The sequence below is a fragment of the Trichosurus vulpecula genome, chromosome 4 (assembly GCF_011100635.1).
Source record: "Trichosurus vulpecula isolate mTriVul1 chromosome 4, mTriVul1.pri, whole genome shotgun sequence".
Classification (NCBI taxonomy): domain Eukaryota; kingdom Metazoa; phylum Chordata; class Mammalia; order Diprotodontia; family Phalangeridae; genus Trichosurus; species Trichosurus vulpecula.
In genome coordinates, this window is record NC_050576.1 from 53008718 (window position 1) to 53022783 (window position 14066).

Consider the following 14066-nt stretch of genomic DNA (forward strand, 5'->3'; position numbering starts at 1 on the left):
TATTCATTAGGAGTTCTATACGCCAATTAAATCCAAAGTCCAATTTTAAAAAAGGAAATGGATAGTTATATTACTAACTCATCTTGATATATTGCTTTGAGATTTACAAAGTCTTTTCCTCTTAATAACTCTGAAGCAAGAAGGACAGTTGTTAATCCTTATTTTACAGGAAATCTGATTTACTGCCTGAATAAGGAGTCTTGGCAAAGAGAAAAAATAGCAAGAAACAAATGGACTGGAAGAACTCTGAGCTCTGTTTTTTGCTCTTTTTTTGGAAGGGTATGTCTCATAACACCTTATATAGTAGTAAGAATAGAGTAAGTCCATGGTCCCTTTGACCCTGCCAGAGTGTGCTAGAGCCTGGCTTCAATCAGCTTTAAGGGTCTATTGTTAAATTTTCTTTGTAAGCATTCATACCATTGCTGTGAATCAGGGCTTGGTTTACTGATTTGTTGATTGTCTAGACTTAAGAAAGTGATGGGAGAAATGTTAATAATGGAGATTAAACTTTAAATTGTACCATGTTTTTTTTTTGTGGGTTTTTTTTTCAGGCAGCCAGTTGTTAAACATTGACCATCACATGCCTTTCTTTGGGTGCTTGGTTGTCTGTGATGTTATTATAAAGTGTAAAAATAAAATCTACAAGGAATCCAAAAATAGGCCTTCCAAACTTACAAAGTGCATTATACACCTTATAAGGAAGGAAGGAAAGAAAGAAAGGAGGGAGGTGGGAGGGAGGGGAAAAAAGAAGGAACAAAGGAGCTAAGGAATGAAGGTTGGGCACCAGTTTGCATGAATGCTTGGTGAATGACAATTGATTGAATGAATAGTCAAGAATAAAGAAATTCAAGTCACTTTCACCTACCCCCAAGCCCTCTCCAGGCTTTAGTTTTCTCATTAGAAGAATGAAGGATTAGATGAAATGCTCTTTAAAGCCCCTTCCAACACTGTGAAAAGTGGAAGACAAATATGGCATAGACATATTAGGTTCTGGGAAAGACTCAATTTAGCCCTACTGTGTGGTTTCAAAGAATCTTAAAGCTGGAAGGAACCTCAGAAGCTGAAGAATCCCCGGCTGAACAAGATTCCCTTCTACAGCATTACCAAAAGTGTAGGATCATAGATTTATAATTGGAAGGAATCTCTGAAACCATCTGGTTCAACGCTCTCCTTTTAAAGGAAATTGAGTTCCAGAGAAGTGAAATGACTTGGCCAAAATCACACAATTAATAATTAGCAAAACTAAGATTTGAAATCAATTTCTCTGGCTGTGGGGCCCAAGATGCCCTTCAAGCGTCCTACTGATGCTCGCTTCACCACTTTCTTGATATCATCGTACTTGTTAGGTGTTTCCAGGCAGCAGGCCAGATCTGCAACAGAGACTTCAGTAGTAGGAACATGGAAAGCCTTGTCTATGAGCTTTCCATTCCATTCAGGGATGACTTCGCTCACAGCCAGAGCAGCATCAAGGGAAGTAAAGATAATGTTTTGGGCAGTGCCATATCCCTCATACCACAACTTGCCAGAGGGGCCATCTATCTCCTGTCTTCTGGGTACCAGTAATGACTTGTACTGTGGCCATGAGTCCTTCCATAATGCCAAAGTTGTCATGAACAACCTTGGCCAGGGTGGCCAAACAGTTAGTAGCGCAGAAGATATTACTGAAAATCTTAAAGGAATTTTCTTTTTTCTCCTCATGGTTCACTCTCTTAGTGAACATAAGGGAATTAATAGAAAGATCAGAGATAAAGACAAACAGCTTCACACTTTGAGTGAGCCCAGGCATTTTCCATGGTTGTAAAGACACCAGTGGACTCTACTACCTACTTGGCCCCAGAGTCTCCCTCTTTAACACTGATGGAATCATACTCCTGCAAGACAATAACGGCTCTTCTATCAATCTCCAGCTTTGTATTCTCAGACTTGACAGTACCCTTGAAATTGCCATGTGTAGAATCATATTTAAACATCTAAATCATGTAGCTGAGGTCAATGAAGGGGTCACTGATGGCCACAATGCCTACTGTGCCTGTGAAGAATGCAGCTTTGGTCACCAGGTACACAACAAGCCAAATCTATTGACTTTCACCTTCACCATTTTGCTTCAGGGATGTAGCTACAGCAGGGGATCCTAGCACTGAGCTTGGGAGAAGAGTGAGAACCATCCTTATTCCTTCTAAAAGTGCATAGTAGTAGCCTTGTTTGAAGATTTCAGTTGATTTGAGTGATGGAGATGGTAAAGACTAAGATGGCCCAGAAAAAAAAATCCAGGAATTCCAGCAGAGAGATATGTACAACAAAAATGCTATAAATGTCAAAGTGGGCCAATCCTATTAACAGAAAGACCTGCACATCGTATCTGGCAGGCTCAGAAGTGAGAAACATGAGGATATCATGAGAAGTGAAAAGATCCTGGACCTACAACACTGGCTGCTTGAATTGCCTTGGACACACATGTTAACTGAGTGTATACCTCTCTACTAGTGAACTCTGGGTATATATTTACCCTTCCCATGGATATTCTGTGAATTTGTGGGAGATGGGGAGGTAGAGGGGTGAAGTTTTACTGCTACTCCTCTTATTAAGTATGCTCTTTTAGTAAATACTGTTGCTTTGAGCTAGACTGACTATTGAAGGTAAACATTATTGAAGGCTTAAGAGCTATATTTGTAGGTGTGTAGAACTATAGGTCTTGCTCTTGAAGGAAGCAACCTTCAGTTCAAGTTAGGGAGTATATGTGAGCTAAGAGGGGGTGCTACAATAATATTAATAATAGTAATAATACCTAAAACCTGGATCCACTCTGATATAACCTAAAATCAAAATCAAGTTACTTAAGATTCTATGCCAGATCTTTCATTCCCATACATATCTTTGCCATTCCTGTCATCCAATCTTCTGAAAAATCAATTTTAATCAGTTAAATTTCCAAAATTCATTTAGAAATGTTTCCCCTGTAAGAGTGGATAAATCACCTCACAAGATACCTGTGGTGGTGACCTCCAAAAGGTTCCCCTACATTAGGCCAAGTTTCTTTATATACTGCATCCCAGAATCTCTTAGACTTAAGTCTTAAAGGGCAATAAATTGTTCCACATTCCAATAATTAAAATAGATGACATTAATGAAGTGTTTTACAATTTGCTTTCCATAAATTATCTTATTTCATCCTCAAGAGAGTGGATAAGGACACAGTATCAGCAACATTGTGTGATCATCAACTACGAATGACTCAGCTCTTCTCAGCAACACAATGATCCAAGACAAGTACAAAGGACTCACAAAGGAAAATGCCATCTACATCCAGATAAAGAACTGATGGACTCTGAATGCAGATGAGAGCATACTTTTCCCATTTACTTTTTTTCAATTTTTTTTTACTTTTGATCTGTTTCTTCTTTCATGACTGTAATTAATGTGTAAATGTTTTACACAATACCACATGCATAAGCTATATCGAATTGCCTACCATTTCAGGGAGAGGGGAGAGGAGGGAGGAAGTGAAAAAAAAATTGGAACTCAAAATCTTGTAAAAATGAATGCTAAAAATTGTCTTCATGTAATTACGGAAAAAAAATAAAGTAATATTTTAAAAAGAGTGTGAATAAGGAAACCAACTCTAAGAGAGGTTAAGTGATTTGCCCAAACCACACAGCTAGTAAATGAATGAATTAGGTCTTCTCACTTGAGATGCCGCATTCTTTCTTCAATTCCATAATGTCTTTAATAATTCTATTCTGTTACTAGAGGAGATATAACCAGAGAAATCTATCTGGTATTCAACATTCATGTGATTACAAACTCCCAAAGATCATTAAGAATGTGTTTAAAACCATGCCTCTTCCTCTGAGGAGCTCAGTAAAATTAAATTCTCAAAACATTTTTCAAAGTTTTCAATTTTTTTCAAAATTTTCAAATATTTACTAAATTTTCAAAATATTTACTAAATGTCTTCTATAATGTTTTTGCTTTAAATAGTATTTCACTTTTCCCCACAATTACATATGAAGAAAAATTTTAGCATTCATTTTTACAAGATTTTGAGTTCCAAATTTTTCTTCCTCCCTTCCTCCTGTATCCTCTTCTGAAAACCGTATGCAGTATGATGTGGTCTATATATATGCTATCATGTAAAACATACATATTTACATATTCATCACAGTTGTAGAAGAAGAAACGGATCCAAAGGAAAAAAACATGAGAAAGAATAAAGTAAAAAATATGCTTCGATCTGCATTCAGAGTCCATCAGTTCTTTATCTGACTGTGGATAGTGTTTTCCTTTATGAGTCCTTTGTCCTTGTCCTGGATCATTGTGTGGCTGAGAAAAGTAAGTCACTCATAGTTGATCATCACACACTGTTACTGATACTGTGTATAGTGTTTTCCTGGTTCTGTTCATTTCACCTTGCATCAATTTGTACAAGTCTTTCCAGGTTTTTCTGCCATCACTTTCATATACCACAGCTTGTTCAACCATTCCCCAATTGGTGGCCATCCCCTCAATTTTCAATATTTTGTTATCATTAATAGGGCTACTATAAATATTTTCACCCATTTAGGTCCTTTTCTCTTTTTATGATTTCTTTGGGATACAGCCATAGTAGTAGTATTGCTGGATCGTAGGTTATGCACAGTTTGGCTGCCCCTTTGGGCATAGTTCCAAATTGCTCTCCAGAATGGCTGGATCAGCTCTCACCTCCACCAACAGTGTATTAGTGTCCCAATTTTCCTACATCCTCTCCAATATATCATTTTACTTTTTTGTCACATCAGCCAATCTGATTGGTGTGAGGTTGTTTTATTTGAATTTCTCTTAATAAAAGTGATTTAGAGCACTTCTTCTTATGCCTGTTGACATCTTTGATTTCTTCATCTGAAAACTGCCTGTTCATGTCTTTGACTATTTATCAATCAGGGGATGGCTTGTAGTCTCATAAATTTGACTCGGTTCTCTATATATTTGAGAAACGAGGCCTTTATCAGAGACACTTGCTATAAAGATTGTTTCCCAGCTTTCTGCTTTCCTTCTAATATTGGTTACATTGGTTTTGTTTGTGCAAAAGCTTTTCAATTTAGTATGATCAAAATTATCTATTTTATATTTTGTAATGCTCTCTAACTCTTATATGGTCATGAAATCTTCACCTCCCCATAGATCTGACAAGTAGATTATTTCTTGCTCTTCTAATTTGATTGCTTCATTGTCTATGGTACCTTTTAGGAAGATGTTACAGTGGTGGTATCTGGCATGTGCTGAGGCCAGGTGTGGTTTTTCTGCATTTCCCCGGGGCTACACTGAAGCAAGTAGAGGTTGGCCTACTGGAGGATGCCCTCCCACCACAGACAATGCTGAAGCATGTGTTGGTTCTCAGAGTTGCTATAGTCTTCCAGTTCCCTTAGCTATGCTAAGGCATGGGGCAGGGGGAGCTGGTGTTGATGTTTGCCTGCTCTACCACACTGGGGCTTTGGATCTCTCTTCTATAAGTTTTTAGTTTTATGCAAGGCATCATGTTAAGCATGAGAGATATAAAGAAACAAGTAAAACCAAGCAGTACCTAATCTCAAGGAACTTATTTTTTAATATAGGTAAGAAAGTACATTATAATTTTTAATTTGTGTGTGTGTGTGTGTGTGTGTGTGTGTGTGTGTGTGTGTAGAAGGAGAGAGAGAAATGGAGGAAGAGAGAGAGAAAGGGGGGGGGGAGAGAGAGAGAGAGAGAGACAGAGAGAGAGAGAGAGAGAGATCTAGCATAGTGCTAAGTATAAGGGATAAAAAAAATACAAACAAGATAGCTCCTGTCTTCAAGAACCTTACATTCCAATGGAGGAAGACAACACATAATGGGGAGATGGAAAGGAAGGGGATGAGGGAAAGGAACTTGACTGGTGTCATGGCAAAAGATATCTAGGAAGTCGTGGGTGGTGGCCTGAAATGGAGCAAGATGAGGCCAAATACGGTCTATCAAAGCCCAGAGTGATTCTAGAATAGACAAAGATGAGATTAGGATTGGATAAGTAATGAAGGGAGCCAAAGGAAAACCAGAGAAATGAGAGGCTCTGGCAAAGATTTACAGAGGAAGTGATGCTTGAATTTGTGAGAAAAATGGGCTCATGGGAAGGAAGGAATAGATACAAAATGAAAGTAATCTGGACCATTATAATCTTAAATACAATTATACATTAATAAATCACAGGGAATTATTGAGTCTTTCTATCTTTTCTAATATTTCAAGATAACTAATTTCATTAATGTTTTCAAAAATATAAACAAATCATTGAATCATAGGTTTAGTGCTGTAAAAGACTTTAAAGACCACCTAGCCCCACCCCTCCCCCCCTGCATCTTACAGATTAGGAAATGGAAGACTAGAAAGTTTACATGGCTAACCAAAGTTCACCCAGGTACTAAGTGGCAGAGCCAGGAGCAAATTCAAGTCTTTTGAATCAAAAATCCTCTGTTCTTTCCATAGCACCAGGATGAATTTTATTAGGCTCCATTTTCACCAGACAGTTGTGTTTTGCATTTAAGAAGTTGTCTTTGTGCCCTTCCAATGTTCTTGATTTCTTCCTTTTGTCAACTGCCTTCTTTTTCCAAAATTCTCAAGTCATTTTAAAATGTTTTAAATGTCTCATTTCCTAGGTTTTCATGTTTGGTAATGGTAGTTTCTAGTAGCAAATTGGTTTGACTTCCTTTGTTTTCATTTATTGAAATATTCAGTAAGTTGTTAATATGAACACAGCTGCCATTTTTCCCATACCCCATCATAATTAAATTCAGATTTTTCAACATAATGATTGAAATAATTTGTGATACTGCAATAGAAGAGAAGAAAAGTGATTGAAAGAGGGAAAAGTGTTGTTTTCATTTTTTTAATGAATTCAGTGGTTATTGAATGACCAAAATGACCTCTCTTTAGGCCACAAGTCAGGTTATTGACTACCCGAGCAATATGTTGTTGACTACTGAAATGAGGCAATCCTGTCATATATTTGATATGGTGTTTTTAAATTGCCTAAAAAGTTAAGTAGACAGGAAATCCCAAAGTTGGTATCAGGTAACATTTTTTTGTTTTCAATTTCCCATAAAAAAATGATTTAATGTAATTGGATTTGGCTGACAAACAAGCAAAAAACCAATGAGATATTTATTCACCCATGTGAAGTTTATTTAAATTGTCAACAGTCAGATTATAGTCACCATAGAGAATGTTAGTGTTGTGCTTGTACTGTTTGCCATTTTGTTTGTATTGTGGAATATGAATGACAGAATCCCAGAATCTGAGTCCAGACTGTCCTTTCTCTACTCACTCTACTTATTCCCCCTAAACCAGACTCTCTTGCCTAGATTATCGTAATAGCCTCTTTGTTCTCTGCCTGCAATTTCTCTCTCTTTAACCATTCCCTACACAGCTGTCAAAGTGATATTCCTAAAGTTAAGGTCTAAAAATGTCTCTACACTGCTCAAATGACTTATTCTTGCCTTTCAGTTCACATAGAAGCTCTTCTGTTTTTCCCTTAAAGTTCATCAAAATCTGGCTCCAATCTACATTTCTAAGCTTATTACATCCACATTAGTCCCTTTCACATACTCTAAAATCTTGAGAAACTTGCTTTCCTCCTGTTCCTAAACTATGACATTGCATCTCCCATTTCCATGCTTTTGTGGAGGTCATCCCTATGCTTGGAATACTCTCCTCACTCACTTTGGCCTCTTTTAATTGCTAACTGCCTTCACATTTCAACTCCAGGACCTCTTCTTGCAGGGGGTCTTTCTTGACTTCTCCTCCTATTCACATCCCATTCTTTTTGTGAAATAATATCATATTTACTTTGTAACTATTTTGCATACACTAGCTGCGTGTATTATTTTCACATGTGCATATGTGCTCCCATGCTTTTTAGCATGTTTTCAGCCATGCTGTCAAATGTTTTTAATGAGGATGAACACAGCATCAAGGTCAGCTACCCCACCAATGGTAAATTCTCCAACTTGAAAAGGCTACAAGCCAAGATCAAAGTGGCAGGAGTGTTGGTGCATGATTTTTTGTTTGCAGATGATTGTGCACTCAGTGCAGCCTCTGAAGCTGAGATGCAACAAAGTATGGATCAGTTCTCTGCTGCTTGTGCTAATTTTGGCCTAAAAATTAACACCAAGAAAACAAAGGTGCTCCATCAACCAACACCAAACCATCCATATGTGGAACCATCAGTTAGAACAAATGGAGAAATTTTGAATGCCATGGATAAGTTCACTTACCTGGGTAGTGTACTTTCCAATGATGTACGCAGTGATAATGAGGTTGACACACACATTGTCAGAGCTATTTCAGTGTTTGGGAAGCTCCACAGGAAAGTAGGGGACAGAAGTATTAGACTGAGTATGGAACTGAAAGTCTACAGAGCCGTGGTACTGACCTCATCGTGGTATACCTGTGAAACCTGGACAGTATACGAGCACCATGCTAGGAAACTAAACTGCTTCCATTTGAATTGTCTTAGGAAAATTCTGAACATCACCTGGCAGGATAAGGTACCAGACACTGAGGTCTATACTTGAACTAAACTGTCGAGCATTCAAACTCTTCTTCACAGAGCTCAACTCAGATGCGCTTACCACGTTCAAATGCAAAACATCTGCTTTCCGAAAAGACTTATTTTATGGAGAACTCACACCAGGTACATGTTCACATGATGATCAGAAGAAATGATACAAGGACACTCTCAAGGTCTCTCTTAAGAACTTTGGAAGTGATTGTGTGACATGGGAGACACTGGCACAAGACCACTCAGCATGGCTTGTTTGCATGAGAAGGTGCAGTACTCTGAGCAAAGCAGAATTGAAACAGCCAAAAGGAAATGCAGGATGTAGAAATTTAGAGTCCACCCCAAATATTCACATGGACAATTTGTGCCTGACCTGTGGTACAGCATTCTGAGCTCATATTAGTCTGATCAACCATGTACACACACACACACACACACACACACACACACACATACACACACGCACACACACACGTGTTGTTTGCCCAGATAGAATGTAAGCTTCTTGAGGGCAAGGGCTGTTTCATTATTGTTTCTGTATCTCCAGTGCCTAGCACGTATTCATATACTAAAATTGTGTTCTAGTCAATTTGTATGACAGTCCATCTACGCTTGCTTATTCTGTATGACTTTTAATGCCCTTCCATAAATTTACCACAGGGAAGATATGTAACCTGCTATAGGTCTTCCTTTTTTCTTCTGACATCACAAGGATACTAGTATACTAGTGAAGCACTCATGTTATATCCACTTGTCACCCCTTAGCCTTGCCACATAACTCTAGTATCTTATGTTTCTGTCATCTATCTCTTTAATCAATCAACCAGCACTCATTAATCTAGCACTTGCCATTTACCAAGAATGCCAGTCTTTATTCCTATCCATTAAAGATCTCCATTTGTAATATGTGGCACCTTTTTCAAACCCACCGCATTTCTCTCAATTTTCCTCTATATGAAAGTCATTTCCAATTCTCCAAAGGCTGCCATGGGATTAACAAAGTGGACCTTTGTTTCTGGGGAAAGTTTAGAGTCATTAGAGAAGTTTTGTAATTTTCTGAAGGCAATGCAACCTATTTTCCTTCTCTTGAGTTCTCAGCCCAACTTGTTGTCCATTTGCCAGATATGCATACTACTAATAGAGAAGCTGCATAAATTGTCCACTGAACTGCATGTCATAATGTAGGCTATGGATATCATCCACTTGTTTTCTTTTATGTGGATGGTAAGATCAAACTCTTTTGAGTGGTTATGATTGGATTCAGGAGACCCTGTAGTGTTCTAGATTTGGATATAATGAGCATGATTTTATTACTCAGAATCATCTTCAGGACCTCACCATTCTCAAATTACACTTTGAGTCACACTCTATGCTGGATCTCGTCTATCATAGTAGTAAACATTGATCAATCAATTAATCAACACGTATAAAGTGCCTACTATGTGCCATGCACCAAGCTAAGCACTGGGGATATAAAAAGAGGCAAAAGACAGTCCCTGCCCTCAAGGAGCTTGTAATCTAAACTAACAATTTTACAATCTAATTCTCCCCACTGATGGAGGAAGAAGGGAATAAGTTTCCTTTTCTAAGAATAACCTGATAATTTTGGTCAGAGGGTCATCAAGTAAAGTTATCTGATTGATTGTTATCTTTTTAGGAGGCTCGATTTTAATGTATGTATTGAAGATGTAGTTGAAGAACCTTTAAGTCAACATCTTGTCATAGTGCATTATGCATTTTTTTCTTCTTCTATAAGCACAATTTAATCTTTGTGCCCAACACATAGGCATTAAATGCATCATTATTGATTGATTAACTGAACACAGAGACCATCTAGCTCATCTGGTACAGTCATGCCTGGACAAGCATTCCCTCTAAAACGTCTCCAACAAATATTGGCCCCCACCTTTGCTTGAAAATTTCCTACAAGGTCTATGTTCTATGGGGGAGGGGTGGAGGGGAGGGAGGAAAGGGACAGGGAAAGTAAGCAAGATTTTCTTAAACTCAGTCTCCATCTTACCTTGATACTTCTGTTCTAGATTTACCCTATGTCTAGAATGCATTTTCTATCACCCCATTTTCACCTCTAAGGATCCTTAAATTCCTTCAGTGCTCAGCTCAGATTTCACCTCTGATTCCTATTCTTCCAACTGTTAGTGTTTTCTACCTCCTCAAATTGTCTCATATTTAATAATCCATGCACGTGTTGCTTCTCCATAGTAAACTGTAAGGTACTTGAGGGAAGAGGCTGTTCATTTCTATCTTTACATCCCCAGCATTTAGCAAGCTGCCTTGCAAATATGAAGGTTTTACTAAATAAATTTTTGCCAAACTGCTGAGTTGAATTATGTGCATTATATAATAATTATAATAGCATCTATATGGCATCTACATAGGTTTGCAAAGCACTTTACTTTTTTTGAATCACAACAACTCTTTGAGATAGGTGCCATTGTTATGGTTATTTTACAGATGAGGAAACTGAGACAAATGGCTTCCTGACACATAGAAGGCACTTAATAAATGCTAACTGATGGATGTTATGTGTCTTGCCCAGAGTTACACAGCTAATAAGTGTCCAAGGCTGGATTCTTGATTCTATGTTCAAAGGTCTACCCACTGCGCCATCTTGCTTTCTCCTTCTTGATATAGTACTCCTTTAGAGTAATACTCCTTAAGTCACTACTGTGATTTTTTTTATCTTTAGGTCTTACACATCTTTAAAACTCCTCTACTGCCTGGCCAAGAGCATTGTACATAGTGGGTGCTTAAAAAATAATTCCCCCCTAAGTTCATTAGTCAATTTGTACCAATTTAGTTCAAATCATTTCAGTCAAGTAAATTTGTCTCTGGGCCTCAGTTTTCTCATCTGCAAAATGAGAGGGTTGGATAAAATGACTTATAAGTTCCCTCCCGAATGATATTTTGATCGTATTTTTTTAAAAAATATATTTCTTTCTGCTTAAACTTATTACACTTGAAGGAGAGGTATCCCATGTACAGAAACATTTTCACCCACAGGGAACAGAAGCTTGAATTATTTAAGAGTTATTGTCCCAATATATATACACTTAAGCCTGAATGATCAGAGCAGTTAACATTTAAGATTCCATAAAACATTCATAAGTTCATTAAGTGGCATCCTTCTGTAAAGGTGGACCTATTATTGCAGTTATATTTCAACATGTGATATTATGCTTTGTAATCATACAGAATATTTCCCTCAATAGTATAGACTTTCTCTCTGCCCCACAGGGGAATAAAAGATTTTGAATGGAAGTCAAACTACTAGGGAAAAAATTTATACTAGCAAAGAGCCCAAAAGTAAATAAAATTAATACACGGATGCCTCAATTCATTCAACCCAATGAGCATTTAGAAGTCTACCATATATGTACATTGTGTTAAATTCTGGGTCTATAAGAACAAAAATGAAACTGTATTTGCTCTACAGGAAATTACATTAATATGAATTCTCCATTCTCTGCTGCGTATTACAAACCATCCACACCTCCTCATCCTGTGTGATTTTTGACCCAATCATTGTGTAGTAACAAGATCTCAGAGACCATTTAAGTCCATAGATGACCAAAAGTCTCCTTCATAATGTATCTAACAAATAAATTATCATAAATTCTCCATAGGATGTACTCCCAAGATTCTAGGAGCCTTCCTCTAGTCTCATGACTTGCATGAAAATCAGTGAGCAAGCATGAGATCTTGTTAAGTTCTGCAGAGCTTTTTCCCCCTTTTCTGGATTATTTTTTTGGCTATTAAAAGATCATTATCTAGGAGGTAGACAGGGAATGATTTATTAGGAAAGAAAAGAGAATGCAAACTATTTTAAAATCTATAAAACACATAATATTTGGGAGTCAACTGACCAATGCATACTCAAGATATAGCCAATCAATTCATCATCAAATATTTATCAAACATCTACTATGTTTAGTAGATTAAGTGGCATTTATATGTATAAGGTTCTGTGCTAGGGACTGGGGATACAAACATAAGCATGAAATAAGAATGAGTCTAAGGAACTTCACATTTTGTTGGTGGAGACAACATATAACGGTATGTATTTTTATGTGTATATGAAATAAATATAAGGTAATAGGAAGTGAGAGCAACTAGGTAGCACAGTGGAGAGTGTACCAAGCCTGAAGTCAGGAAGACCTGAGTTTAGATTCAGCCTCAGAAACTTTCTAGCTGTGTGACCCTGGGCAAATCACTTAATCTTGTTTGCCTCAGTTTCCTCATCTGTAAAATGAACTAAAGAATGAAATGGCAAACCACTCCAGTGTCTCTGCCAAGAAAATCCCAAATGGGGCCATGAAGAATTGGACATGACTGAAATGATTCAACACAGCAACAACAAACAATCAGTCAATTGGTGGAATCAGGAAAGCCTCCTTGTAAAGGGTGACATTTGAACAGTTTTAAAGGAAACAAGGGATTCCAAGAGGTAGAGATGTGGAAGGAATGTTTTCTAGACATGGAGAAAAGCCAGGAAAGGCAAAGAGAAGAGAGGTAAACTGCCCTGTGTGAGGCACACTAAGAAGGACAGATTACTGAGACCTTACAATATTGAAAGGCGAATAATGAATAAAAAGACCGGAAAAGTCTATCAGGGTGAGATAGTGAAAGGTTTTGTGGAAATAAGTAAAAAATACATTGGGGGGGCAGCTAGGTGGTGCAGTGAGTAGAGCACTGGCCCTGGAGTCAGGAGGACCTGAGTTCAAATTTGGCCTTGACACACTTACTAGCTCTGAGACCTTGGGCAAGTCATTTAACCCCAATCGCCCTGCCTTCCTCCTTCCAAAAAAAAAAAAAATACTCTGGCAAAAGTCTCTTTAAAGAAATAAAGAATGACAAGTCACCAAAGATATATCCATTGCTCATGACTAAGCCATGACAATAGTTTTTTTTTTTAATATTTTATTTTTTAATTACACATAAAAGCAATTTTAACATTTTAAAAAAAAAAATTTGAGTTCCAAATTCTCTCCCTTTCTACCCTCCCCTCTCATTGAGAAGGCAAGTAATTTGATATAGGTTATATATGTGCAGTCATACAAGACATAATTCCATATTGGTCAGGTCATGAAAGAAAACACAAACAAAAAAACAAAAAAATAAAGTTTTTGAAAAGTATGCTTCAATCTGCATTCAGATTCCATCAATTCTTTCTCTGATTGTAAATATGACAATAAAAATTCTTAAAATCTTACCTAAATTAATTTGAAAATTACTGCTATACTAATCAAACTTACTTCATTAAAAAGGGAGGAAAAGGTCTAGAAACTCAAGAGAAATAATGGGAAACCAAAGGATTTAAAGAGAAATAGCACTTTCAGACCTAACAGTAAGTTACAAAGCAGTAATCATTGAAACTATTTCCTGTTGGTTAAAAAATTGAAAAGTTTGTCTATGTAACAGAAAAGGAAGAATCAGAAACAGAGGAACTAAATAACTCACTGCTTGATAAAGCCAACAATATAACCTACTCAGAAGGACTTCT

General features: G+C 37.3%; 1 protein-coding gene across 1 annotated transcript; it reads right to left on the reverse strand.

Moving 5' to 3' along the window:
- Positions 1-1242: 1242 nt before the first annotated feature.
- LOC118846716 (glyceraldehyde-3-phosphate dehydrogenase-like) lies at positions 1243-1611 on the reverse strand. Its single transcript, XM_036755475.1, has one exon. The coding sequence runs from the start codon at positions 1609-1611 to the stop codon at positions 1243-1245; it is 369 nt and encodes a 122-aa protein (XP_036611370.1).
- Positions 1612-14066: the final 12455 nt, after the last annotated feature.

Bases quoted from the DNA above. Each gene is read 5' to 3' on its own strand.
- LOC118846716 (XM_036755475.1), bottom strand. From the start codon at position 1,611: ATGACAACTTTGGCATTATGGAAGGACTCATGGCCACAGTACAAGTCA.